General features: G+C 53.1%; 13 protein-coding genes across 13 annotated transcripts; 4 read left to right on the forward strand and 9 right to left on the reverse strand.

Annotated features, from left to right (window-relative positions):
- Positions 1–26: 26 nt before the first annotated feature.
- BO66DRAFT_337957 (uncharacterized protein) lies at positions 27–377 on the forward strand (the record flags this gene model as incomplete). The annotated part of the gene is made up of 2 exons (XM_025644345.1): positions 27–260; positions 324–377. Coding segments are annotated over 2 exons (288 nt in total), but the record flags the coding sequence as incomplete, so codon positions are not given.
- A 1767-nt stretch (positions 378–2144) lies between these two features.
- BO66DRAFT_446291 (uncharacterized protein) lies at positions 2145–3116 on the reverse strand (the record flags this gene model as incomplete). Its single annotated transcript, XM_025651672.1, has 1 exon — positions 2145–3116. One exon carries the CDS (start codon positions 3114–3116, stop codon positions 2145–2147), a length of 972 nt encoding a protein of 323 aa, XP_025497561.1.
- A 614-nt stretch (positions 3117–3730) lies between these two features.
- On the reverse strand, positions 3731–5245 carry BO66DRAFT_446292 (allantoate permease family MFS transporter; the record flags this gene model as incomplete). Its single annotated transcript, XM_025651673.1, has 1 exon — positions 3731–5245. The coding sequence occupies one exon, from the start codon at positions 5243–5245 to the stop codon at positions 3731–3733; it is 1515 nt and encodes a 504-aa protein (XP_025497562.1).
- A 732-nt stretch (positions 5246–5977) lies between these two features.
- On the reverse strand, positions 5978–6798 carry BO66DRAFT_362513 (uncharacterized protein). Its single transcript, XM_025645069.1, has one exon. It carries the CDS (start codon positions 6664–6666, stop codon positions 6016–6018), a length of 651 nt encoding a protein of 216 aa, XP_025497563.1. The 5' UTR covers positions 6667–6798; the 3' UTR covers positions 5978–6015.
- A 1028-nt stretch (positions 6799–7826) lies between these two features.
- Positions 7827–9248, reverse strand: BO66DRAFT_446303 (MBL fold metallo-hydrolase). Its single transcript, XM_025651674.1, has one exon. The coding sequence runs from the start codon at positions 8994–8996 to the stop codon at positions 8124–8126; it is 873 nt and encodes a 290-aa protein (XP_025497564.1). The 5' UTR covers positions 8997–9248; the 3' UTR covers positions 7827–8123.
- A 290-nt stretch (positions 9249–9538) lies between these two features.
- Positions 9539–10743, forward strand: BO66DRAFT_337959 (NAD(P)-dependent alcohol dehydrogenase; the record flags this gene model as incomplete). Its single annotated transcript, XM_025644346.1, has 3 exons — positions 9539–9712; positions 9783–10394; positions 10447–10743. 3 exons carry the CDS (start codon positions 9539–9541, stop codon positions 10741–10743), a joined length of 1083 nt encoding a protein of 360 aa, XP_025497565.1.
- A 550-nt stretch (positions 10744–11293) lies between these two features.
- On the reverse strand, positions 11294–11945 carry BO66DRAFT_386993 (uncharacterized protein; the record flags this gene model as incomplete). The annotated part of the gene is made up of 3 exons (XM_025646211.1): positions 11294–11409; positions 11485–11695; positions 11775–11945. 3 exons carry the CDS (start codon positions 11943–11945, stop codon positions 11294–11296), a joined length of 498 nt encoding a protein of 165 aa, XP_025497566.1.
- Positions 11946–12320: 375 nt separating this feature from the next.
- On the reverse strand, positions 12321–14638 carry BO66DRAFT_337952 (Zn(II)2Cys6 transcription factor; the record flags this gene model as incomplete). Its single annotated transcript, XM_025644344.1, has 4 exons — positions 12321–13307; positions 13363–14311; positions 14377–14465; positions 14540–14638. The coding sequence occupies 4 exons, from the start codon at positions 14636–14638 to the stop codon at positions 12321–12323; spliced, it is 2124 nt and encodes a 707-aa protein (XP_025497567.1).
- Positions 14639–14871: 233 nt separating this feature from the next.
- BO66DRAFT_446315 (alpha/beta hydrolase) lies at positions 14872–16070 on the reverse strand (the record flags this gene model as incomplete). Its single annotated transcript, XM_025651675.1, has 2 exons — positions 14872–15855; positions 15916–16070. 2 exons carry the CDS (start codon positions 16068–16070, stop codon positions 15105–15107), a joined length of 906 nt encoding a protein of 301 aa, XP_025497568.1. The 3' UTR covers positions 14872–15104.
- Positions 16071–16637: 567 nt separating this feature from the next.
- On the forward strand, positions 16638–19094 carry BO66DRAFT_476364 (siderophore iron transporter mirA; the record flags this gene model as incomplete). The annotated part of the gene is made up of 6 exons (XM_025653319.1): positions 16638–16852; positions 16900–17065; positions 17115–17210; positions 17268–17968; positions 18028–18357; positions 18415–19094. The coding sequence occupies 6 exons, from the start codon at positions 16638–16640 to the stop codon at positions 18797–18799; spliced, it is 1893 nt and encodes a 630-aa protein (XP_025497569.1). The 3' UTR covers positions 18800–19094.
- Positions 19095–19847: 753 nt separating this feature from the next.
- BO66DRAFT_396747 (uncharacterized protein) lies at positions 19848–20779 on the forward strand. Its single transcript, XM_025648559.1, has 2 exons — positions 19848–20273; positions 20357–20779. Exons 1-2 carry the CDS (start codon positions 19989–19991, stop codon positions 20453–20455), a joined length of 384 nt encoding a protein of 127 aa, XP_025497570.1. The 5' UTR covers positions 19848–19988; the 3' UTR covers positions 20456–20779.
- A 676-nt stretch (positions 20780–21455) lies between these two features.
- BO66DRAFT_406957 (uncharacterized protein) lies at positions 21456–22000 on the reverse strand (the record flags this gene model as incomplete). The annotated part of the gene is made up of 3 exons (XM_025649031.1): positions 21456–21579; positions 21650–21799; positions 21873–22000. 3 exons carry the CDS (start codon positions 21998–22000, stop codon positions 21456–21458), a joined length of 402 nt encoding a protein of 133 aa, XP_025497571.1.
- A 1453-nt stretch (positions 22001–23453) lies between these two features.
- BO66DRAFT_444683 (uncharacterized protein) lies at positions 23454–23946 on the reverse strand (the record flags this gene model as incomplete). Its single annotated transcript, XM_025651605.1, has 2 exons — positions 23454–23540; positions 23593–23946. Coding segments are annotated over 2 exons (441 nt in total), but the record flags the coding sequence as incomplete, so codon positions are not given.
- Between the last annotated feature and the right edge of the window lie 8 nt (positions 23947–23954).

Consider the following 23954-nt stretch of genomic DNA (forward strand, 5'->3'; position numbering starts at 1 on the left):
CCGATACGCAGACCTAACAGCGATAGAACACCATCACCGGCTCCCAAGAAATGGCCGTTGCCATCGGCTTCCAGTCCTGCGCCAGCGGCAACTGCTACGCGGCCGACGAATACATGGGCACCATCCTCTACAACGGCGCCTTCAACCCCGTCTACCACGAATACTACCTGCCGCCGTACGAGAACTTCACCGTCACAGTGCCCGCGTCGGCGGCGGCGGGCCAGGCAGTCATCGGGGTGGCGCATGCCACTTTGGTCGGGGTAAGCATTCTTTTTCTGGTGATAGGTTTGGACTGATCAGAATGCTGACGGTGTGGGATGCAGGCGTCCGCGGCCCCTTACTTGGAGGTTTTGAACCAGACGGTTACTGTTGCTTAGATTGTTAGGTGTGGGTGATTTTGGGGGGTGCGTGTATATACTATTCCTAGGTGGTGGTTCAAGTAAGCTTCTGCGGTTAAATTTATGGTCGTTCTGTGTGTAAACGATGGCATGTGGTAGATTGTAGGTTGTGGTGCTGCTGCTTCGGAGTTGAGAAAAGTCGGCAAGGGGGGCGCGGCGGCGTTGGCTGCGCACCTTGCCCTGCGTTTCTCCTTGCATCTAATGAGCCCATTATCAAGTCTGGGCTTATATCCAACTGCTAACATCTGCAGTACTTCTGCTCCTTTCTGCACGCGACTTTTGATTTCTTGTTGTTTTTCTTGAGCTTGCAAATTAACGTAGTCCAGGCCAGTTTTTGGCTGTTCACCTAAAATCACATTATCTCTTTGTAATGGCAACAAGGATATCGGTGTTCAAAGTTCAGATGTTAGTCTTACTGCATTCTTGTTACCAGAGTAATAACCTAGCTTCGATGAGCTCTTTACCTCGCTTTCGAGATTATTATATGGTTCCAGTTATACGGTCGACATCGTATCAAGCATCTTGTCGCAACAGAAAACAACACAGATTCCGTAGACAATGCACACAGAATCGATAACAAGACTATGCGTATCGAAATTATACAGATTATGCACGAACACATAGAGCTTGGCAAAACAGTGCACTGGGAAACCTACTTTTGGGGTAATACTGCGATATTTGCATTTCTTATACCGCCAGCTGCCAGTAGGCTGGACCAAACATGCCCTGCCTTCTACACACAAGATACTTAAGAAACAAAGACAACATCTACACCAATCTACTTTGTACCCAGCATATAGGAAGTAACCAATCTATGATTGTCAGTGCACCACCTACACCATTTACGAGCCTAGTACTAGCAACTGTTTATATCCGCACCACTTACGCAAGAGCTAGATACGCAGTATGGAACCACACCAAGTAGCAAAGCACAAGCTTCATTTCCTTGCTATTCACATTCTGGAACACCTCCTTCTGGTGACATGATGTTTTTCCACCTCCCTTACATAATTCATGAACACATTTCAAGTCATTTTTCAAAACATAAACCAATCTCAGGAATCTCAAAAACATCAATCGAAATCCAAAGCAAAACCACGTTTAGCAATCTTTGTATCCCTTCCAGCAGCGAGAACCAGCTCGACGATGAGGTGACAACAGTCCAAACGGGGTTGTGTTTCCCTGTCGTCCCGTGGAATAGAAGGCTTTTCGAGTTTTTCGTCCTGCTGGGGAGTGGCGAGATCGAGTTAGTCACACCTTCATGTCATCATCTCGGGGGGATATACTTGTCGAACATACCATACTGACTGAAAGACAAACTAAGAATCAAGTCAACGAGGTGATGACAGTCCAACCGAGGTTGTGTTTTCCTGTCGTCCCGTGGGATAGAAGGTTTTCAAGTTTCTTCGTCCTAGGGACCAGTAGCAAGGTCGAGTCAGCTTCCATCTTCTTGCTGTCATCTCGAAGGCATATACTTGGTAACATACCTTTCTTACTGAAAGACACACCAAGAACCATGCCGATCAACGCGGTGGTAACAGTCCAACCGGAGGTTGTGTTTTCCTACCATCCAGATGAGAGTCCAACCAGCGGTTGTGTTTTCCTGCCACCCAAATGAGAGTCCAACCGCGGCTGTGTTTTCCTGTTCCATCACGGTGCAAAATCAGACGGCGCTGGCGGGGTGAAAGCTGGCGGGAACGAAAGTCAGTTCGGTCAACTCGCAGGGCTCCCGAAAGTCCCTCACCATCACAGCCACCACCAGGCCACATACACCCAGACACAGACCCAGACGCATAGAAAAAGAAAGAAGGCGACGTACTTGTACATGAGGTAGTAGTGCCCCATGGCATGGCTATAGTATTCCTGGGTCGCATCGCGGGCGATGAGAGCCAGGCGGCCCCACTCGTGGACGTGGAAGTTGGCGTAGGCCACGTTGAGCAGGTGGTCGACGAAGACGACGCGGTGGAAGAGGGCGGCGTTGCGGAGCAGGTGCTCGAACTGCGAGCCGGGCTGCTCACAGAACGAGGCCTGCAGCTGCTCGTCGCGGAGCATGTAGACGGCCAGGTCCTGGTCGGGCCACTGCAGCGCCAGGTTTAGCACGCGGTAGCCGTGGGTGCCGTACATGGCGTCGGGCAGATGGATCAGGAAGTCGACGACGGCGAGCAGCTGCGGGTCGAGCGGCCGGCGCGGCTGGTTGAAGTCGGACAGCCGGTCCCACGAGTTGTGATACTGGCGGCCGTCGTGGGCCTTTTCGATCAGCGCCGAGATGGCGGCCAGGCACGCGGTCTGATGCTCGCGGTTGTGGCGGCCTGGGTCGGCGCCGTACGCAAGCAGGAGCTTGACAACGTCCAGGTAGCCTTTCTGCGCGGCCAGCGTCAGGGGGGTCAGGTGGGTGCGGTTGCCATCCTGGCGCCAGTAGAGGTCGGAGCGCGCGGCGGTGCGCAGCGCCCAGTCTCCCTGGCCGGGGACTCGGGGGCCCCAGCCCACGTTAGGGTTGGCACCACAGTCGAGGAACTTTCGCGCCAGCATCTCGTCCCCGCGGTCCGCGGCCCAGAGCAGCGCGATGCCCTTGGTCCTCTGCACGTGCATCTTGAAGATCTCGTCCCCGAAGAAATTGTGAAACCAGCGGTTGGTACGGAGGAGTCGGCTCAGGCCATCGTCCCCAAGCTGTGTTCCGATGTTGAGGAGGACCTCCGCAGGGAGTTCGGAAAGATGCATAATCACGGATGGTGATCAGAGTGGATAGAAGAGTGTGTTTGATGATGTGAGATGGATGAAAGATGGTATGAGATGGATGAAAGGTAGTATGAGATGGATGATTGCTGGTGCGAGATGGATGAAAGTGGGAGGATGTGGATGAGAGATGGTGTGTGGTGGATGAAAGAAGGAGGAAGGAAGACGGAAAGAAGAGGAAAGTCTTGAACTGTAGATGTGAAGATATAGACGTGACCCTGGATGCACGTGATCTGATATCTTGAAGTTATTCACAGGTAGTGCAGCCGGAACGCGTTAGCTCATGTCTGAAAACCTATTCAGCCAATTTCCTGAATAGCTTCAGAGAAAGTTTAAATCCTATCACGGGATATTTGAGCCAGGGCTAGAACGTTCCATGAAATAAGTTTTTTGATATGTTAGACAGTGAATATCGATGAAGCTGAGACAGCTGAGTCATAATCCTGCCAGGAATTGCGAAAGAATAATCACGGAGACAGCAAGATTAGTGGTGCGCATATAGCCATGTCCACAGGGATCATGGATTATATTCTAGCATATCACACCCCAGACCCATCAGGACTAAGTACCGTTGCAAACTAATATCAAGCCATATCTGACTAGATGGCATATCGGAACTCGCAGTTCTCTCGGTCTGTCAAGTCCATGAACTCATGATTCTGCTGCACAACATACGCCTCGCCCGCGGCCTCCTTCTCCGTGTCTCGCTTTCGGTTCTCACGCACCGACACCCACCGAATAAGACACAGATCTAGCGTGATCAGAGCATACAGCACGACGATGGAGATCTTGGCGGGGAGATACCGCGGGGCATCTTTGGCCTGGAAGGTCTGCGGGGAGATGATATTGCCCACCGTGTAGGCGACGGTCTGGATGCACGAGACGGTGATCTTCTTGGTCGACCCGGCCACGTTCGTACTGGTCAGACCCAGGATCGTCGTCCATCCGATGGGGATGCCCCCGGACAGATAGTACCCGATCAACGCGGGGGTCTTCTCCGTTGTGGCCATGAGAATCGCCCCCACAATCGACGGTATGTGCCCGACGATACACCAGAACAGCCTCTGCTCCGTCCTCATACTCAGATACGTCAACCCAACCAACACCACAACCTCATACGCCCCCAAAGGCGTGACCAGTAACAGGCTCTGCCGCGAGGAATACCCCATCCCCGTCACCAGAATATTCCCAAAGCTCGTCGCAATCGAATTGGGTACATTGGCCGCAAACACCCAGAAGGCATACAACCAGGTCAGGGGGTCCGTCAGCGCCTCGACGACCTGTGCCTTCTTGAAGATTGTACTCCCGATACCCTGCTCGTTCCCGCGCAGCCGCTCCGCATGCAGCGCCTTCTCCGCGGGGGACAGAAACCGCGCCGTGACGGGCGAATCCGGTAGGAGGAAGAGAAACACCGCACCGACGAGCACGGTGAACCCGCCCAGCACCAGGAAGATGATCTGCCACCCGCGCAGCGCCGCACTGTCCCCGACATGCACCGCGATTCCGTACGCAATGTAGCCGCCGAACATCTGCGCGAACCCGCACATGGCGAACCACACCCCGACCCGGAAGGCCTGCTCCTCCTTGCGATACCACTGCGACGTGAAGACCACCCACGCGGGCACAATCGCTGCCTCAGCCACCCCCAGAAACGTACGGCAGACCATCAGCGCCGCGAACGAGTGGCACGCCGCCATGCAGGCGAGAATCGCGCCCCAGAGGATCACATTGACGGCGACGTAGCGCGCCAGAGGGAAGGCCTGCAGCAGTCGCACCGTTGGGAAGCTGAACGCCAGCTGTCCGAAGAAGAAGATGCTCGAGACCCAGTTGTACTGGTTGCCGTGCAGGTGGGCCGATTCCCGCAGCCCCGTCACGCTAGCGTAGCTGATGGCGATCTTATCGAGATACTGCAGAAAATAGACGACGCAAATTAGCGGCATGATGTAGAGGTCGATTTTGCGCACGAGCTTGCGCGCGGCTTCTGGGTCAAGGGTCGTCGCGCTGCTGCCGGCGGCAAGAAGTTGCAGGGCGCCGTCGTGAGATTCATCTTTGATTTGGGCGGTGGGCTGTTTGGCTGTTTCGTAGGGGGTCGACTCGGGTGAACTGGGAGCCATGGTGATGTGTGCGGTGAGAGATCTCTAGAGCAGAGATATTAGTCTATGCAAGTTGATTATATAGCAATTGCGCTTGCTCGTGCGCCATGGTGGTGGTGAATCACGTCATCCTTGGTATCGGAGATGTTGCCCGATGATTGGGTTGATAAGCATGCAATGCTGCATGACGATAGGAAGAGCTTTCATTGCTTTGTTGCATGATAGTGAAGCCTTGTAGATTTACTTTCAGAGATCGATTGCTCCTGTACACTGCTGTTGCTATGTTACTTGTATCGACATGACTACGGAGTAAAGCTACAATTTTTAAGTCCGGACTATGGAGAAGACTTTTGTAATCGCTTCTGGATCAGGGACTTGTTATTGATATGCCGGTTACTCTACCATTCTGGAATTTATCTCCCATGCTTGAGGCAAGTGGCGATGTTTGGACAGTGGGTGTCTACGTCCCAGTGATGACAAACTGGGGTTCACCTTAAAAACGTTGGAGTTCGATTACCATGTCCTTCGCTGTCCGCTCGGAAAGTACTTCAACATCCCAAAGACTTGAGCAGGAAAGAGTACCCTGAGTGTTAAATGTTCACATTTGACCTCCAAGAACCTTTCACCATTGAAAACAAATCTCAACCACAGCCCCTCCTAGTCTTTCTCAAGCACACCGGCCCCCCAAAAGACCAATCACCTCCAGTCCCTCCCCTCTTTCTTCCACCTTCTACCGCCATCACTCTCTTATAGCTCCAATGAAAACGTGGAAAACAAGAAAAAGAACCCCCTTAGAAGCTGTTCACGCCACCTGAGGCACAATTTTCGAAATGCAGGGTTGGGCCACAGTAGGCGCCGGAATCAAAGACGCCTACCTTGCCAAACTTCAGGTAGCCGGCATAGCTGCCTCCATGCTTTAGTGACAGACACTGTGTGCCGCAGACAGTGTTGCCCTCGATCGCGGAAAGATAGTGATAGATGGCACCATGGATGGTCTTCTGCTGGGCGGTGGTGTCGCAATTGCGCCCGGTAGCATGGAACTGGTACTGCCAGCCGTCGATCGTGCCAGAGTGGAGGCTGCAATCTTTATGTTGGGACCACGCCCAGGCCGCCCCTGCAATCGCCGCGCTCCAGCTGAAAACAGCCCCTGCAATAGTCGCGCACTGGGCCATGCGGGAGAGGGTGCTTTCACAGACCTGGACGGGCTCACGGACGGCCAATTTATTGATGGCCGTGTTGGTGGTTTGCTCGTAAGCCGCCTCGAGGACGGGGGCAGCCGAGGCTTCGGCGTCATCGAGATCGTAGGCAAACCAGTAATCAGGCAGCCGCTGCCCGTCACTCCACTGTACGCCATTGCCATCCGAAGGTGGCGTAGAAGGCTGGGCCGACGATAGTCCAGAGAATAAATTTAACGTCAGGATCGAAGCCTTTATAAGCAACATAGAGCCAGCAAAGGGAGGTGCCCAAAATTGTGAAACAACAAAAACGAGCAAGGCGTGCTTCAGACACCAACATGGAGCAGAGTCCGGGAGATTGAACAGAGGGTAAGAGTGAGATGCGATGGAAGAATAGCACAGAAGTACAGCAGAGAGGAAAAATGAAGCCTTTTACACTGCTTTGTATGACGCTTCATTTCGTTCTCGACGGGTAAGGTAAGTTGGAAGTGCCTCGAGAGTCTCCCTCACCGGTGAATGCAAGTTAATCCCTCGACTGATACTTGCTGCTTGCTGTCTTAGATTTTGTCTCACTCAAGCTCTCCAAGTCTCCCCGAGAACCACCCCTCCCCAACGCTGGCTACACTGATTGGCTACTGGGTACACTAATATGGGTAGGCAAGTGTTCAGCTCCACGCAAGGACCCACCTAGACTGCGCGGTTTTTGGATCAGCAGGTTCCGATGTATATCGATCAGGCTCCGGGCCGAACCCATGAGACCCCTAACCCCTTATCTACTGTCTGCCAAACGACTTGGCTGTCGGAAAATGCGATGCCTTACCCGGGCCCCGCTGGGCCCCGCTGGGCCCCGCCCGGAATGATCCTGCGGTCAACATACAATACCTATTTAGGAGCGTGCACAGCTGGGCCTGTGTACAGGTAGGCTAACCACAGTACCTACGGAGTAGACTACATGTATTGGTCTAGCATTCATCACCAATGAAGTCCTCCATCCAGCTGCACTTTATCTCTGACCCCACTCCGACCCAGGACCCTAGGGCCCTAGGACCCTTAGGCCTAAAGGCAAAACAGTCGGCCACTCGCACTTAGGGCAAGAAAAGAGCACTCGGTGTCGCTGCTGCAGTCTACACGACCTGGCGTTGGCAATTACGGTCCTCGATGTATATTCCGTCATCGTCACTCACACTATATCTCTGCCTCTGTGTAGGGAACTTTTGTTAGAAGGGAAGGGGTTGAAGTTGACCTGTGGGCACATCTATCTAGTGGTGGCCAAAGCGCGCCGTTCGAGGATTCCCCGCCGGAACGCCGGGGAAATGTCGGCCTGAAGGGGCTGTGCATCTTGGGGAAATTTAAAACAATAAGTCAACTCCTTCCCAAATCACACTAAGAACCTTTAAGTATTGATGCTAAATCTTTCATCGGCCCAGCTGCACTTGACTTACTATACAGAGATACTTGTGTAATGATACAAACACAAGTGTAAAGACCTATGATGGTCGTCTCTATCTACTTTACTGACTATGGGAGAGTATATGAAGATGTGAACTTCGAAACACCCTCCGCACACGCCCCTACTATATGCAAATGAGCACAAGTGAAGTGAGGGATAACATGTGCACCATATCTAAGCGATCTAGAGATAAAGAGGGAGATTCACCACTAGAACGTCATGTATCTCATCCCAAGCTCCGGTCCATCGCAATCTGCTTTCATCCATTCCCAGTTTATACCCCGATATTATCGGGAAAGACGGCCTTGCACCCCAGCCACAAAACCAGCCTCCCAATCCGATCCGGATACGCTGCCACAACCTTATCATAAAGTTCCTTCGCACTGGTCGATTCCTGAACCAACCGGCTAAACGTTTGGATGTACTCCATCGAGGCACGCACATTCCACGCGCCATCCACCCCGCCGGGCCGATGGTGCGAGGCCACGACCACCGCCGGATCAAACCGCTCCAGCACGCGCAACGAGTGCAGCCAGGCATCGCGCTGCCTTTGCTCCGGCGACTCCGTCATCCACATGTGGACGTCGTTGTACACGATATCCCCAGCGACAACCATATCCAGGTCCGGGATGTGGAGAAATGTCGTCTCGTCGGTGTCCGAGTGTCCGACGTCCACGGCTTCAAAGGTGTGGCCCTCCAACGTGAACTTGTTATCCTCCAGTGGTTTGGCCAAGATCTGGAAGGAATCGGTGTCAATTTGGCCGGGAAAGAGATCGTTCCAGAAGGCATGGAATTCGGGGGTGATCTGCGTGGCCATGTGGTCGATGGAGGCTTGGGTGGAGACCACCTCTACCCCCGGGAAGCGCTGGGTGAGGTATTGCAGGTTGAAGAAGTGGTCGCCGTGGCCGTGGGTGATGTAGATCGTCGCCAGGCGTTTGCCGTTCAGGGTCTCGTCAAGCCAGTCGCCCAGCGACACGCCCTGGTCGTGGGTGAAGAGCGTGTCGACGAGGACGGCTTCGGACTGTCCGGAGATCAGGGTCACCACCGTCGGTTGCCAGTATCCAATCGAGCCATCGGGTAAGGTTGCGTTGGTGGGGATAGAGGGAGCGGCGTACAGGTCGGCTCGTAGTGCGGTTAGAGGAGACATGATAAAGGGGCTGTGTGTGATTTCTCAAGGGTGATTGACTCAGGAGAAGAAGTTGGGGCTGGGATCGAACTTGGACTACGACGGGAGAGCTTTATAGCTAGCCGCATACAAGCCACGGGCGTTTTAAATGCATGTGGACATGATTGGGGGGCTTTCGAAGGTTCCAAAAGCTGGCCCTTTTGTCATCGCTCATAATCTTTCCGAGATGGTTGATTGTACGGAGATATCAATATCATGATTAGTCGTGGTCCCCGTATTGCCTCACGGAGCGGCATCCGCTAGAGCGACGGGGAACACTCCGCGGGATCGTATTCACTCGGAGACGGTCTTATCCGAGCCAAACTAACGCAATAGCGTCAGATATGAGCACTGTGTTGCTGTAATCAGTCCGATATTGCGACCGAGCAGGTTGTGGCCTCTTCAAACCTGGGCTATAAAGCGTACACTGATCCGGGCGAAGAATGATGCTCCTGGATTCCAAGCCCAGCTTCTTCGTTCAGAGCCCTAATCGCCCCGACACATCAAAACTCACAACCAACACCATGACGACCGAGTACAAATTCGAAGGCTGGATGGGCCTCGGCCCCGAAGCGAGTGAGGGCAAGATGGTCTGGCAAGAGTTCGAACCCAAACCCTGGGAAGAGACCGACGTCGACATCAAAATCACCCACTGTGGAATCTGCGGAACCGACCTGCACACTCTCCGCAGTGGCTGGGTAAGTCTTTCAGCCTCCAAACTGCCGACGCCGACCTCGTCGACCATATCCAACTGAACGCTCGCTACAGGGCCCAGCCATGTACCCCTGCTGCGCGGGCCACGAGATCGTCGGCATCGCTGTGCGCGTCGGCTCGCAGGCTGAGAACAATATCCAAGTCGGCGACCGCGTGGGGGTCGGCGCCCAGAACGACGCCTGCCTGAACCGCGACGGGCCCTGCGAGGAGTGCTCGTCCGGCCGGGAGACCTACTGCCCGCGCCTGCTGGGGCTAACCTACAACGCGCGGCACTGGAACGGGGCCAAGTCCTACGGCGGCTACGCCCTCTACCACCGCGCGCACTCGCATTTCATGGTCAAGATCCCCGACGCGATCCCGTCGGCGCTCGCGGCGCCAATGCTCTGCGCTGGGATCACGGCCTACGCCCCGCTGAGGCAGAATGGGTGCGGACCGGGGAAGAAGGTGGCTGTGATTGGGGTCGGGGGCATAGGACACTATGCGATTCAGTTTGCCAAAGCGCTGGGAGCAGAGAAGGTCGTTGCCATCTCGCGGCGCGGGGATAAAAGGGAGGACGCTCTGGCGCTGGGGGCGGATGTCTATATTGCCACTGCGGAGGATCCGGACTGGGCGAAGAAGAATGCACGGTCGTTGGATCTGATTATCTCTACCGTTTCATCTTCCAAGGTATGCACTGCTTTGTCCTGTCCTCTTCGCAGCGATGCTAATCGAGTGGTAGATGCCTCTTCGGGATTACCTCTCTCTGCTGAAAACCGACGGCTGCTTCCATCAGCTCGGTGTGCCCGCGGACGGCACCCTGGCCATCCCCGCGGAAGCTCTAGTCTTCCGCCGCCTGAAAGTCGCGGGCTCACTGATGGCGGGGCCCGAGGAGATTCGAGAGATGCTGGAGCTCGCTGCGAGCAAGAATGTACGGTCGTGGGTCGAGGAGGTGCCGATGAAGGAGGCCAACCAGGCCATTCAGGATATGGACGCTGGCAAGGCCCGGTATCGGTACGTGCTTGTCAATGAGCATTAAGGGGCCATCCATCAGCGGAACTTCTTTTATCACATTCGCTCCTCATAGACAACAGCCTCGTATCTAAGCCTTTATCCTCAGGGACCAAAAATCGCTCAGATGAGGACTTTTTCATGATTAGACATATGCAATGATTAATAATCCTCTCCGAGTCACTATATAGGCCTTAAAGTATTGATTCCGAGTGAGATAGGGCCAATATCTGTCTGATAGACGATAGGTGAGGAATACCAAGCTAATGGTATCGGGCTGCAATGATCAAAATAAATTTAAACTAGGACAAAAAAACAAGCCCAAGCGGACACACGAGCCGTTGCGGTCCCAGCCCCGTCTTAGGGCACGGCCAGGCGAGCGGAGCGGGCATCTCCCCGTAAAGACGGAGACACGGCCGCAGTGGGGCAAGAGACAACGGGAATGTGTCCCGTTATCGCAAATTGGTACTAAATTTAGTGACGTGTACTCCGTAGTTAGCAGTGTATTCCCTAGAAAGCTCTGTATGAGTATGTAATCTTGACCCCTCCCAAAGGCACCGAATCATGCACTGTAAAGTCTACCTCCCCAAATCCTCCCGCGCCGTGATCTCCTCCACCAACTCCCGAAAATCCTCATCCCCCTGCTCCGCCAGCTCTTGAAACCTCTCCGTGTTTTGTGCCAGCCATTTCCCATCTTCACCCGCCTGAAATTTATAATATGAGTTTAGTAGTGGTGCCCGCGATGCAAATAACACAGAGAAAGATAGACTTGCCTTAGGCAATAACACCCCATGTTCCAGCCCCGCAACAATCGCCCCCATCACAAACACCCGGCTCAACTCCCATTCCTTCCCGACCTTTCCGCCTGCATTCACAATCTGATCCCATGCGTGGGCAATCCGCAGCGAGGTCTCTTCGAAGTCGGCGTGGGTGCGGGAACCGCCGGTGCGGACGTAGGCGATGATGCGGTTGATGCTTCTCTACTCGATGTTTCATCATACTGTCAGGCTGGCCTTGCTTTCATGTAAAGAGAAAGGATAGTGAGGTGCGACTACGAACATCCCTCCCGGCGACATAGTTGTGCTGGGTTCGGGCGTCCACGAACTTAATGTTCACGAACAGGCTCGGGGTGGTGAACCGGCGGGTGTGGATGTGGGTAATGGCCTGCGCGAGGGCATCGCGCTGGGGCTTGTCGAGGGGAATGCTGTGCTCAATCTCGTAGAGGGGCATTGTACATATGTGAGTTTGCTTCGATGTGTAAGGGTGTATGTATGTTGTGGGCTAGGAAGATGGCTACCAGGGTAAAGAAGTTGAAAAGACAAGATACTTATATGAGTATGAGCAGACTAATGGTGCGGGGTATGCGGGCACCATCGCGGAGCTACATCCGCATCCATCACTTCCGGCTCCCTGTCATAGATAAATGCTTCTCAGTTTCTGTTGCTTAACTTGTTATGTGCAGTCTCGAATAAGCCCCCAGCAAATCGTTCAGCTAGGATTCCACCTCCCCCCTGGGGTCTCTAGGTCCAGATATCCGGGCGTACACCGCTCGATGACCCGCACTCACAGTTCCAGATCTCCATGGCCGTTGGCAAAGATATCAAACTACTGGCCTCCAGAGACCATATTCTGCATCATATCTCCCATCCCGCCCGGTAGATCCCACGGAAGGTTCCACCAGTCCAAAGTCGTGTCGGACTGGAGCCCTGCAAAGAACGACAGGAGCTCGGATGTCGCAGCGGGCTGCTGCGTTGGGACATAGTACGGATCAAATAAGACCTGTTCGGCCTGTCCGATACCAGCGGCATACGCTCCAGTATCCAAGCTATTCAATCCAGCTATCCTTTGATCACCAGGGCTGCGATGGATGTCGCCCCCTGGATGTGATGGTGAGGACTGGCCCGCGCGCGCAAGACTCCGCGCGAATCGCCGTACCGTAGCCCTTGTGATGCCATCCAACACATCGCGGCTTCGTTTGGCTTCGAGCCAGTACTCTCCGGTGGCGCTGAGAATGTCGGACGCGGACTTCAGTGCGTGTAAAACAGTATCAAGGTCGGTTTCGTCGCCCACCCCGTCCGGTGCCCAGACGCAATAGAATATCGTCACCACGCATAGAAACAACGACTGTACATTCATCCAGTTATAGTGCAGCATACTATTCACGTAAAGCTTACGGTAGAGCCGAATACATTCCAAGGCGCAATGGAAGCATTGCCGAATCAGGCTTCTGGAGGGATGATTGAAGAGCGGACTCGGGCGTACGACCAGCATCACGAGCTCGTAGTACTTAATTTCTAGCAGGTCATTCAGATAGCATGCGGGGCTATCTGGCGGATGGCACGGGATGGACGACTTCCACTGGCGCAGACGGTTCAGCATATCTTCCTGCCATTCGTTGACGTCCGTTATAGCAGGCTGCGTGTATGGTGGATAATTTCGGTCGACACAATATAGCACACATTTGATCTCAGCGTTGAACCGAGCAAGCTTGAAGAGATGGATTGCGCTAGACATATCGGTTCTAGCTCCAGTGGCTGGAGCCGATACCTCTTGGTTGGGCTTCAGGGCTTCATCGTTGATTTCTCGCGGTAACTGTAACGTTCAGTGCCTTCTTCATCAATGGATATGTACGGTACGGGTGAGGTACCCTCAAGTCGCATTGCTCGTCTATTAAACCTATCGACCTGCCGAGTAAGGTGCTCAAGTAGCGGTCCATCATATAGACGCACCAGAAAGCCCTGGTGCGCATCTCCTGATCGAACTCGGTGAAGGCAGAGCCCTGAGCATTCCGATGCAGTCCGAGCTCCATTACGGCGGCCAGGGAGTTATAATGGAGGGTCCAAAGGCTGATCCCCGAGGTTGGGTTGTTGATCGTGTACATTTGTAGAAGCAGCATGCACTGCACACCGCGCAGAGAAGATTGATGAAAAACGGCATCCAAATGGAGAATTGCAGAGGCGCAGTAGCCTTCAGCTGAAAGTAGCACTTTTGCTTGGCGAGATCGAATGGTGGCACCGATAGCCAAAACCATGAAAATCTGAAAATGATCAATGGGTGTGACATCCACGCCGCTGTAAGCCTTCTCAAGAAGTTCCAGATGGGTGGGTCTGTGAAGAAACGGGAACTGTAAATGGACCGCCTGAAAATATGCCTGCGTCAACCATCGCGCCTGTTTTAAGTCCGATGGCAGATCTTTCGGTTGGATGTCGAGAAGCTCCGCAGGGACAAATTGATCGTTCTTCGAAGCAGGGGGTGATTCTCGTGTTATCTCAGCTCGCCGCTCTAGACCTGTCAGCACAAATCTCGTGAAGAACAGCCCACTAGAGGGCCCTAGATAGCGCAGATCTGCCCCAGCATTGACCGATACCAAACCTAGTTGATCCGTTACGTCACGAGCTGGGTTCCAGCCATCTCTAGTATGCGCAGTCTGCGGAACAGGGGTCTGGAAAGTAGCAGAATTTGTAGACACTCCGTATTCAGAGCTCCGAGGATGATTCAAGTGACCAGAGTCAAACTTGCTGAGGTCAATATGTGGCAAGTGCTCCTGTATGATTGACTCCAGCCATTCAATGCGTATTTCTAGCTCTTCCACATGACTGTATTTAGATGTCAATGAGAACTTCAGCGATAACTAGGTAGTCACAGTGCAAGACTAGCCTACCTACGGGAAATGTCCCGGACATTCCACCCCTCAATGCAGTCCACACGGGCCCGTTGGCAACCGCCGCAGACAGGAACAACCCCATCGCACTGAAATCCATTAATGCCTGAGTCGAGTGAAAAGACCAGCATTCAATGTCATCAATCATGCAGAAGGGACCTACCCGAATCTTTCGTTTTTGGCAGCGAGCGCATGCCGTGGTGGTCCGGCTGCGGGGGGCAGCCCGACGGTCTCGACGTCGGGCCAAAGGAGATGGATCCATTCTAATCAATAACGTGATATTTGTAATCAAAATTCAGCAGTCATTTAGCACCAATAGAGCTTGCATCACCGATCTATCCGTGTGGTTCTCAGATGAGACCTGTTCTTTTGTCCATGAACGAAGGATGTAGTTGGGATGGTTAAGGTAGCGATAAATGACCCCGCCGACGGGCGGAGTTCCGTCCGTGCCTTCGCCGCCGAATTAGTCATCACCCCGGGCATCTCCTCGGGGCGAAAAGCATGCCATATAGAGAGATATGAATACAGGACAAATATGGGGACTGTGAGGATGGTAGATAGTCCGAGTAGGGACATGGTGGCTTTTGTGTGCCGTGTGCAGAAGATTCTGTCGGGGATATATATCGGACTTATACTGTGAGTTCCCAGAGCTCTCTCTCACGCCAAAACCACAACAACCAGATCAACTCTCTTTTCCTCAAACTGGACCAAATTGGCTCAGGGGGTTATCAAGGTCCCATTGGAACTGAATCCAAAAAGAACAAAATCCCCCCACTCAACGCAGGTGCAATGACACTTCCATGATCTTCGTCGATGTACGCCCTCTTCTCACACATCACCCGGCCACTACAGGTCAGTCGTTGGTACAGCTCATCGCAGTTGTCTGTCATACGACGCTGGGCAGCACCTTTCTTCCGTCTTTCGTACACATCCTGCGATTCTCCTCGACGACGGGCCGGAAACTGTTCCTGAGATCCGTAAGAGAGGCGCACCCTGGGGAGAGATCGACGTGCAGGGGTGTCATAGAGTCGGTCCTCTTCCGTCAATATGAACCGATCATTCCACCAGATTGACGGACTCGCCACCAAGAAAGTGTCAAAACTCTCCGGTCGCGTGAACAGGACATGCAACGCGAACAAGCCCCCGTACGAATGGCCGAACAGGGCAGTCCTGACGGGTGTGACAAAAGAAAAAACCGAAGACAATATGAATGGCTCAACAATCCTCTTGATGAAGGACAGAAATTGGTCCGCCCCGCCATGTGGTTCAGGACGGGGCTCGCCATCGGGCCCGTTTGGGGGAACATAACTCTCGCACGGTGGAGTCAAGTCCACCGTACGGCGAGAATCATAAACCCTGTCGGTCAAGGGATAGCCAATCGCGACGACGATAGTCCCCGGCTCATCGGGTGAAACAGGCCGACGGCGACGAACAGCGTCCAATGCAGTTCCGAAGACGGCGTTTCCGTCAACAAGGTAACTGGCTCATGTGAGTCGCAGAACTTTTCAACCTCGGCGCAAGATGTGCTGGCAGACGTACACAAGATTGACCTTGGCCAAGACCTGTAAAGTGTTCCAGCTCAGCGGCCACGCAAGCTGGATCTGATAAGATGATCCCTGTGCGTTGGAAACAGTCCATGCTGCCACATTCGGGATTCCGCCGTTATCGGATCGGGCAAAGGTCCATTGAGTCATGTTGTCGCGGTGTCAACTATGGTCACAGTCACAAGCAAGACACAAGGATACCTTTATGACACACAAATGGGACGGAAAATATTCGGTGCCGGATCGGAAGCAGATTGAATGTGCACCCCCACGCTGCTTCCGACGGATGCTTTGTTTTGCCTTCAGCGGACGGTCTTGGCTCCGCTTGGCGCCCTTGGCATCCATTATCTGATCCGGAATTGAACTTCCCTCAGGCCAGTCAGAGAAGGTCCAGGCAAGAGAACGGGGTCTGCGGAATTGAAATGACCAACTCTCACGGTCGTCGTCCGACATCTCGCGTGGCATCGCCAGATTAGATTAGATCGCCGAAGCCGCTGCACACAATCGAACGACCTATACGAATTGCCAGTGGAGGCATCAGGAATTCTGGCTGCATGAGTCAGTGCTAGAAGCCGGACCTATGCACGAAAAAAAAGCTCGGCGTCGCCTGATGCTAATAAACGCCACCGCTGGGCATGCGGTCAAAATTCTTATTTCTTGCGCCGACTTCCTTCGGTCGAAGGACTGTTGTCGTGCAAGCAAAAAAGCAGACTCACGATGAGCAGCGCCATGAGTTTGTCCGTAGAGACAAAGGAGTCGTTTGCTCCCGCCTCAACCAACATGGCCGAGATCACAACTCAGCAATCAGTGGAAAGTACCAAGCATGAGCAGAACCCTCAGGCGGACTCGGAGAGCCTTCAGGCTGGTGTCCAGAGAGCAGAGCAGTTGCGGAGGATCTGGTCCAAGACAGGCTTGATCATTGCTTTCATTGGGTAGGTGTCGGACTTCGCAATGTTCTGATCATGCCTGACTGTAGTAGCCTGTTCCTGGCCACTTTTGCCGTCAACTTTGCCGACTATTCCACCCAGGTTTACACTGCATACACGACGAGCGCCTTCAAGCAGCACTCGGCCATGAGTGCTGCGCGTGTGGTTATGAACATCACCCGCATTGCTTCATATCCGATCATTGCTAAACTGGGCGATGTACGAAAGCCTTGTACCTCTTTAATCTCCACGCTGACAACAATTCCAGGTCTTTGGCCGAGCTGAAATGTTCATCCTCTCAATCATCGCCCAGGTACTCGGCTATGTCATCTATGCATGCTGCAAGAACATCTCGCAGTATATGGTATGCTCTCCTCTATTCGCATTATGAGCATATCTGACCCTTCCTCTGAGCGAGCAGGCCGCCGGAATCTTCGAAGCCATCGGTTCAACAGGTTATGCCCTTACCCAGCAAGTATTCGTCGCCGACGTAACGAACTTGGTCAATCGAGGTATCTGGTCGACACTGCCCGACTCCCTGACAACTATCCCGACATTATACCTAGGCACCATCGTTGCGCAAGACATTCTCGACCACTCGACGTGGCGCTGGGGATGGGGTATGTGGGCAATTGTGCTGCCCGTTGCTGCAGCACCCTTGGTCGGAAGCATGGTGCTTTACCAGCACCGTGCCCCTCGACGAGTCCGCATCAGTACGGCTTTGGGGTGGAAAAGCGAGGATCCTTGGTGGCGTCGGGTCTATGATCTCCTGTGGATTCAACTGGATCTACCGGGGGCCGTGCTACTTCTATTGGGGCTGTCGCTGTTCTTGATCCCACTGTCCCTGACTGGTTCAGGCAATAGTGGTGCCTGGCAACACAACGGCTCTTTCATTGCCATGCTTGTCATGGGCGTGGTGTTTGTAATTGCCTTCCTGGCGTGGGATGCCTGGTTCGCGAAGAAGCCATTTGTTCCATACCGGATGATCCGCAACCGCACCGTGGCCGCTGCTTGCCTGCTGGGCGCCCTGGACTTTTTCCACTACTCCGTCTTCACAGTTTTCTTCACCAGCTACCTGCAAGTAGCTGGACACTTTGAGGCAGGGAATGCCACCCGGATTGAGTATGCTCTAACACATAACTCTCTCGAATCTAACCCATTGCTAATGTTGATGACTACAGCAACTCGCTGCGAGTAGCTTTTCAAGTGGCAGGGATCTTCGCCTCGCTCTTCATGAAATACACTCATCGCTCGCAAATTTGGGTTCTTGGGGGCGTCCCCCTCTGTGTGCTCGGCATGGGCATTGTTCTTTACCTCGTGGATATGGGCAATGGCAAAACAGGAAGCGAGGCGGCCTTTGTCACGGCCAAATCGCTGATCGGAATCGGGCGTGGCTTCTACCAGACCGCAGCTCAAGTCTCCGTCCAAGCCGTCGTGTCCAGGCAGGAAGTCTCCGTCGTGACGGCAGTATTCTTTGCTTCTATGAGCGTAGGAGGAGCCATTGGAACTAGGTAAGTGTACCACCTGTGCTTGTGCGATCGGTGTATTCTGACCAGTGTATCAATTAGTGTGGCTGGCGCCATCTGGCGAAGCACCCTCCCCAAGAAGCTGGAGCAATATCTTCCCGATGCGCTCAAATCCCAGGCGCACACCATCTTCAGCTCTATTGTCGTGGCGAAGAAATATCAACCTGGCACGGCTGCTCGTGATGCTATCGACCGGAGCTATCGGGAGTCGCAGCGCCTTTTGGCAATTGCTGCTCTGGCGGCTTTAGCTCCGATGCTGATTGTGATGTTCTTCCTGCGTAACGTACATCTTGATGCGCGAGATGAGGAAGAGACCACTTCCGAGACACCGGTCGAGAAGGGCCACGAAGACGTCCAGACGGGGAAAACTGCTACCGCAACTTCGAGTCCTGCCGGTGCTGAAAATGGCCATCGGATCGAAGAGTAGTCGGGGTGCTAAGTAGGTGAAATGAGCTGCGGTGAAACAAAATGCTTCTCGGTATCCTGACTGTGCCTCGGATATTTGCAAGATCATCCAGCATTCCAACGATCATTTCTCTTCGATTGATTTATAGATCTCGGACGAGAGACATTGAATCATCTCAATCTAGTACTCATTTTTGACTTTAGTTGAAGAATAGAGCGTTTTTTGGGATTGCAAATGTGATCGCGGCAGCCGGGCAGCTCTCCGAAGGTTGAAGCCTCACGATATATCGTCGTGCTTGCCAGCCATATTTATCCGGGGAAAGGCAGATCTGGCCCATAGCTTGTAGGTGCTAAGTTGAAGGGGAGAAAGTAACGAGTAAGTTGTGATTGTCCACCACCAGTTATGGGTTGACTTAGTCAGCTTGTGCATGTGCAGTGTCAGCATCACTCACGTGGTCACACACAGAAGTGCGCACGTGACCAATCCTCCTTATATTCTTCCAATTGACCGAGTCCAGCTGCAGGAACGAAAGTAAAAGGTTCAAAGGCTGAGGTCTGGCCGATTGTCGCATTTGTCTCAGCGTGCACTGCTTTTCCTATCGGCCCGGTGTCTGGTCAAGGCTGGGGTGTGGGGTGGCGTTGTTTTCGAATGGCCACATTCCATCGATCGGCCCCATTCGGTAGGATGGAGCGAGGGGGGGCACAATACTACTACAGTACGGACTACAATGCCTTGCTCCATCGATTCGATTATTAGATTATTGCTTGTCAGTTGTATCTATCGTAGCAGTGTTCCTGCCAAGGAGAATCAGCTGCTTGGCTGTGCTGCACAATTCTCCAAAACGATGAAACACATGAATCTGACTTGCAGTGGTCGTCGTCAGAGGTTCTAAACTTGGCACGCTGCAATCCAATCTTTCACCGAACAGGAATGGTTCGCCCCAGCGGCGCTGAGGGGATGGACAAATAGCAACAAATACAATCGGGTGTGCCTGACCCACCCCTGAAGCCTGGAAGCCTGTTTGTTGAGGCTAGAAGTTCTTTCCTCTTTTCTCTCCTGAAACCCAAGACCACCACCGACCGACCGCCCGCTCTCTCTCCTGCCTCCGCCATATTCAACTCCCCATCATCCTCACTTCCAACAATCCACCCATTCGATCACTGACCGATAATCTCCTCCTCATCCTCCTCCTCATCCTCATCATCCAAACATGCAGCTCAAATCTCTTCTTGTCGCCCTGGCCCTCGGCCTTTCCATTCAAGCCTACGAGATCAAGGGATACACCGAGAAGGACTGCAAAGGCGACGCCGATGGCTCCTCCACCGATGGTACTAACCTAGAAGAGTGCGGCACTCTCGCCAGCTCCAAGTGGAAGTCGATCAAGGCCACTCCGGGTGACCTGGTGTTGACTGCCTACAAGTCCGCCAAGTGTGCCGGTGAAGGATACGCCCTGCAGCCCGGCAAGTGCGTCAACGGCGAGTTCACATCCTACGAGGTGGGTTTACTCCTTTCAACTTGTCTCATCAACTCGCTTCCGTCAAAGAGCATCCACTAAACGAAGGATTTCATCACTTACAGGCCCAATGGATCTCCACCATGCGCAAGCGTAACACCACCGAGATCATCGGCGATTGGGAAGTCGAGGACGAGGAGGCCGAGCCCAACACCTCCCTGTAAACACGGACAACATATGAATACGCAATTGAAGTCATCGGTCTCGCGCGCGCGTTAGTTTCAGCAAAATTCGACTTTGGGATACCACTTTTATTTGTCTACGCGAGGTCCTCTGCATCACACCCCGGGGGTCAGCCACGGTCGGCGTCCACTTTCCAGGCCGGGCGGCGATACAATTGCGGCCCCTGTTCTGGCCCGGCACTGCTCGGGGATCTCTTTTCTTTTCTTTTCTTTTCTTTTCTTTTCTTCATTGTGATGGGTTTCCAGCATTTATCTGTATAGTTGCATCTTCGGACAGGAACAATAGAATGTCGATTTTTTTTGACATGCACTGGATACTCGTTCACAGAATGGGTCCTGCTGGAATTTTCTAGCCAGGGATAAGCGCATGGATCGTCCGTGGTTTCTGATGCGGAGGGGTTGTCCTCACAGTAGAAGGTCATGCACCCGTTCCTGCATCGGACAGCCAAAAATTGAATTGATGCATGCGAGGGCTGCTGCGGCCTGCGACTGAAGTGGCAGCAGTTACACCAATCACGTCCCCATGGAACTGTATCTCAGACGCAATCAAAATCCATCGCGCGGCTGTTCGAGAGCTACAGCAACATGCTCAACAGGCTGAGGCCGACGTACGTAGGGATTCTCTGCGCAGCATAAAGGCCTGAACCCGACGGTCCTCATGCACAAAACGTGCCATCGCTAGACTTTCCTCGAACTATTTCGTGATCCCACCTACCTGACTACGGGTACGATGCATTCCGCTCTAAGATTTATGATCAAGAAGAGCCAAGAACGACCGGTCCACTTCACAGCCATGTAATTGCATCCACACAGCAAGTCCTACGTCCAATCAATCCAATTTCTGGTGGCCCTTAACCGGCGATGTTGAGAACCGCTCCCTCCACGTCGAGCCCATCATCTTTCCACCCACCATCCAAAGACAAATGCATGAAACCCCAAAACATAGGTATGTTGAATACCACCTCCAGACTTCCACTTCCGTTTACTCCCTGACAACCCTAGCAAGAGTCGTCGCTAGGCACTTGGACTGAGACGGCCAGAAATCCCCGGACTCGGCGTAGATCGTATTCGGATCCCCGCACTCCGCCGCCCGCACGCGATAGGGACTGATCCACGCTGTTAGAGCCCATTATCCCAACAAAGTCTGGATAGTACCCGGGGCGTGGGGTAACATACCTTGTCGTCCGCAGTCCCGGATAACACTTCCCAGGGATCGTCACGCAGCCCGCGTCCCGCTGCACCGGCTGGCGGTTGAGCAGATCGAGGATCTGCGGAGGGTATTCGACGAAGTTGGTGATGTAGAGGCAGAACTGCTGGGGGTCGGTGCTGGAGAGTATTTTTTAATCAGGTAACAGTTGCGGGCGGAGTGAAGGCATTGGTGGTGATGCAGGCTACCTACTTGACGGCATTGTAGCAGACTTGCCAGTCCTTGGAGACGTCGACTCGGTCGCCGGTGGCCGGTTTGTAGATGGCGACGGCGCCTGCGATGGTTAGGAGGGTGGCAATGGTGAGAGGGGTGAGTTGCATATTGATGTCTCGGGGGCTTCAGTTGAGGAGTGAATGAGATGGGCTTGGGTTCAAGTGGGATGGTGATGAGAGAAGAGGATATAGGATGAGTAGAGCTGTAGGTATGTAAGAGTTGTTCAACGAGTGAGGATTCCAGGGTAGAATGGCGCTACTTATACCTTACTTCTCTCCATTGTGCCCCTCTGGTTGTTGTCATAACATTTCGCATATCGATAATAGCCTTGAGGATTACACTCATTGTTCCACAAGAACGGTCATTCGAGACGGAGAATGTGCATGACAGTTTAAAGGGACACGCATTCTCGCATTGCAGAGAATAGAAGGCCCAAAGCCAGGCCAATGATGAATTCAGGGCTGACGTTTTACGTATCTGTTCTTGCCCATCACGCGGAGACTTGTTGCTATACGAAGCGATAGAGTTAACCACAGGAAGAATGTGTCTGGCTGACTGTGTGGCTGCCAGCTTGAGCCATACTTTTCCCTCTGGCAGGGATGAATTAGGCTTCCTTTGTTGAGTGATCTCCTCACGACGTAGCTAACTTGGCCTCGTCAAGAGCAATGTAGACCCGGGAAGTAAGTCTGAAGGATTCTGGTCTGAGTCACTGGCTTGGTTCTGACTTGATACGGCGCTACTCTGAAGGAGATGAACAGGGATGCACAGCTTCGCGTTCTCGATCATCATGAAAACGACGATGACCTTCCTCTAGAGCGCAGTAAGTCTCTGCGGGTGTGCACCAGGCGTAATGAGATCATTCAGAAGTTCCTCGGTCTCCATCTTCGCATCGTAAGTCTTGTCAAGAAGCTCATAGTGTCATGACGTAGTAGCATCAATGGTTGAGCAGCATGAAGTGCCCATGCGCCGGATCCCTGCCTCGTATTCTCGTGCAACATCACCCTTGCACGTGGAGATTTTGAAAACAGCCACTCGGCATTGAAGGATTGCGAAAATGACTCTCCAAGGAGAATTTTGGCCAATGCATACTCTGTACCACATGCTCCTATATTTTTATTTCTGGATTGCTGCATTGCAGGTGTTTATGCAGGGCTCGGCGATCGTGTCAGCATCAGGCTATAGTTAGAGAACCATTAGACAGCCGAATCAACCTCACGTGCGGGGAAGATTGTTCTCTAGTGACAGAGAGCAATAATTATCCTTGGTAGTATCTGCATAGGCTGATGCTGAGGCCTAGAGATCGATTTCCGTAACATTGTGCGTAGATGGGACTGTTTCTTGTAATTGTCATGATGGATGGGTATCATTTGTGAATGTAAAATAAAGTCAGACGTTCATGCTCCCCTTGCCCTTCCTTAAGCCTGGTACAACTCTTCCTGAAACAATATTCTCAACAGCAAGTCCTGGTTTTCTGGTTTTACTCGTGCTCATTCAGCAGCTCCTTCAAGGACAAATGCCTTCGTAATGTGATCAAAGAATGTACATTGAAATAGAGCCCCCTCAATCTCCAGTCGTAGACAGTACCTCATCCTGAACACGAATGATCAGTTTGCCCTTCGCATGCTTACTCAATAAGACCTCATATGCCTAGCAACCACATCAGCCAGCAACCTTGACCACGAATACCTGAGCCACTCACCTCAATCGCATTCTCAAACCCCCAAGCACCGCCAATCCACGTCTTCAAGACCCCCTCCTCAGCCAACACCCTCAGCCTCTCCAACCTCTCCACATCCACCCAAGCCGTAACCTGCCGATATTGTCTGTCTATCCCACCCAGCCACACCGGCAAGAACCGATTCAACATCTGCTTGACTAACACCCCCACCGCACTGCGGAAGGTATACGCCTCCAACGCCGGCCCGACCGAGACATACACATGCCCGGGGCCAGGCTTCAACCACTTTCTCGCCGCATACCACAGATCCTGCGACCCATACGCATCGACAATCACATCGAACGCCTCTAGCTCCTCCTCCTCCTCCTCCTCCTCCTCCTCCT

This window comes from Aspergillus aculeatinus (genome assembly GCF_003184765.1).
Source record: "Aspergillus aculeatinus CBS 121060 unplaced genomic scaffold BO66scaffold_104, whole genome shotgun sequence".
NCBI lineage: Eukaryota > Fungi > Ascomycota > Eurotiomycetes > Eurotiales > Aspergillaceae > Aspergillus > Aspergillus aculeatinus.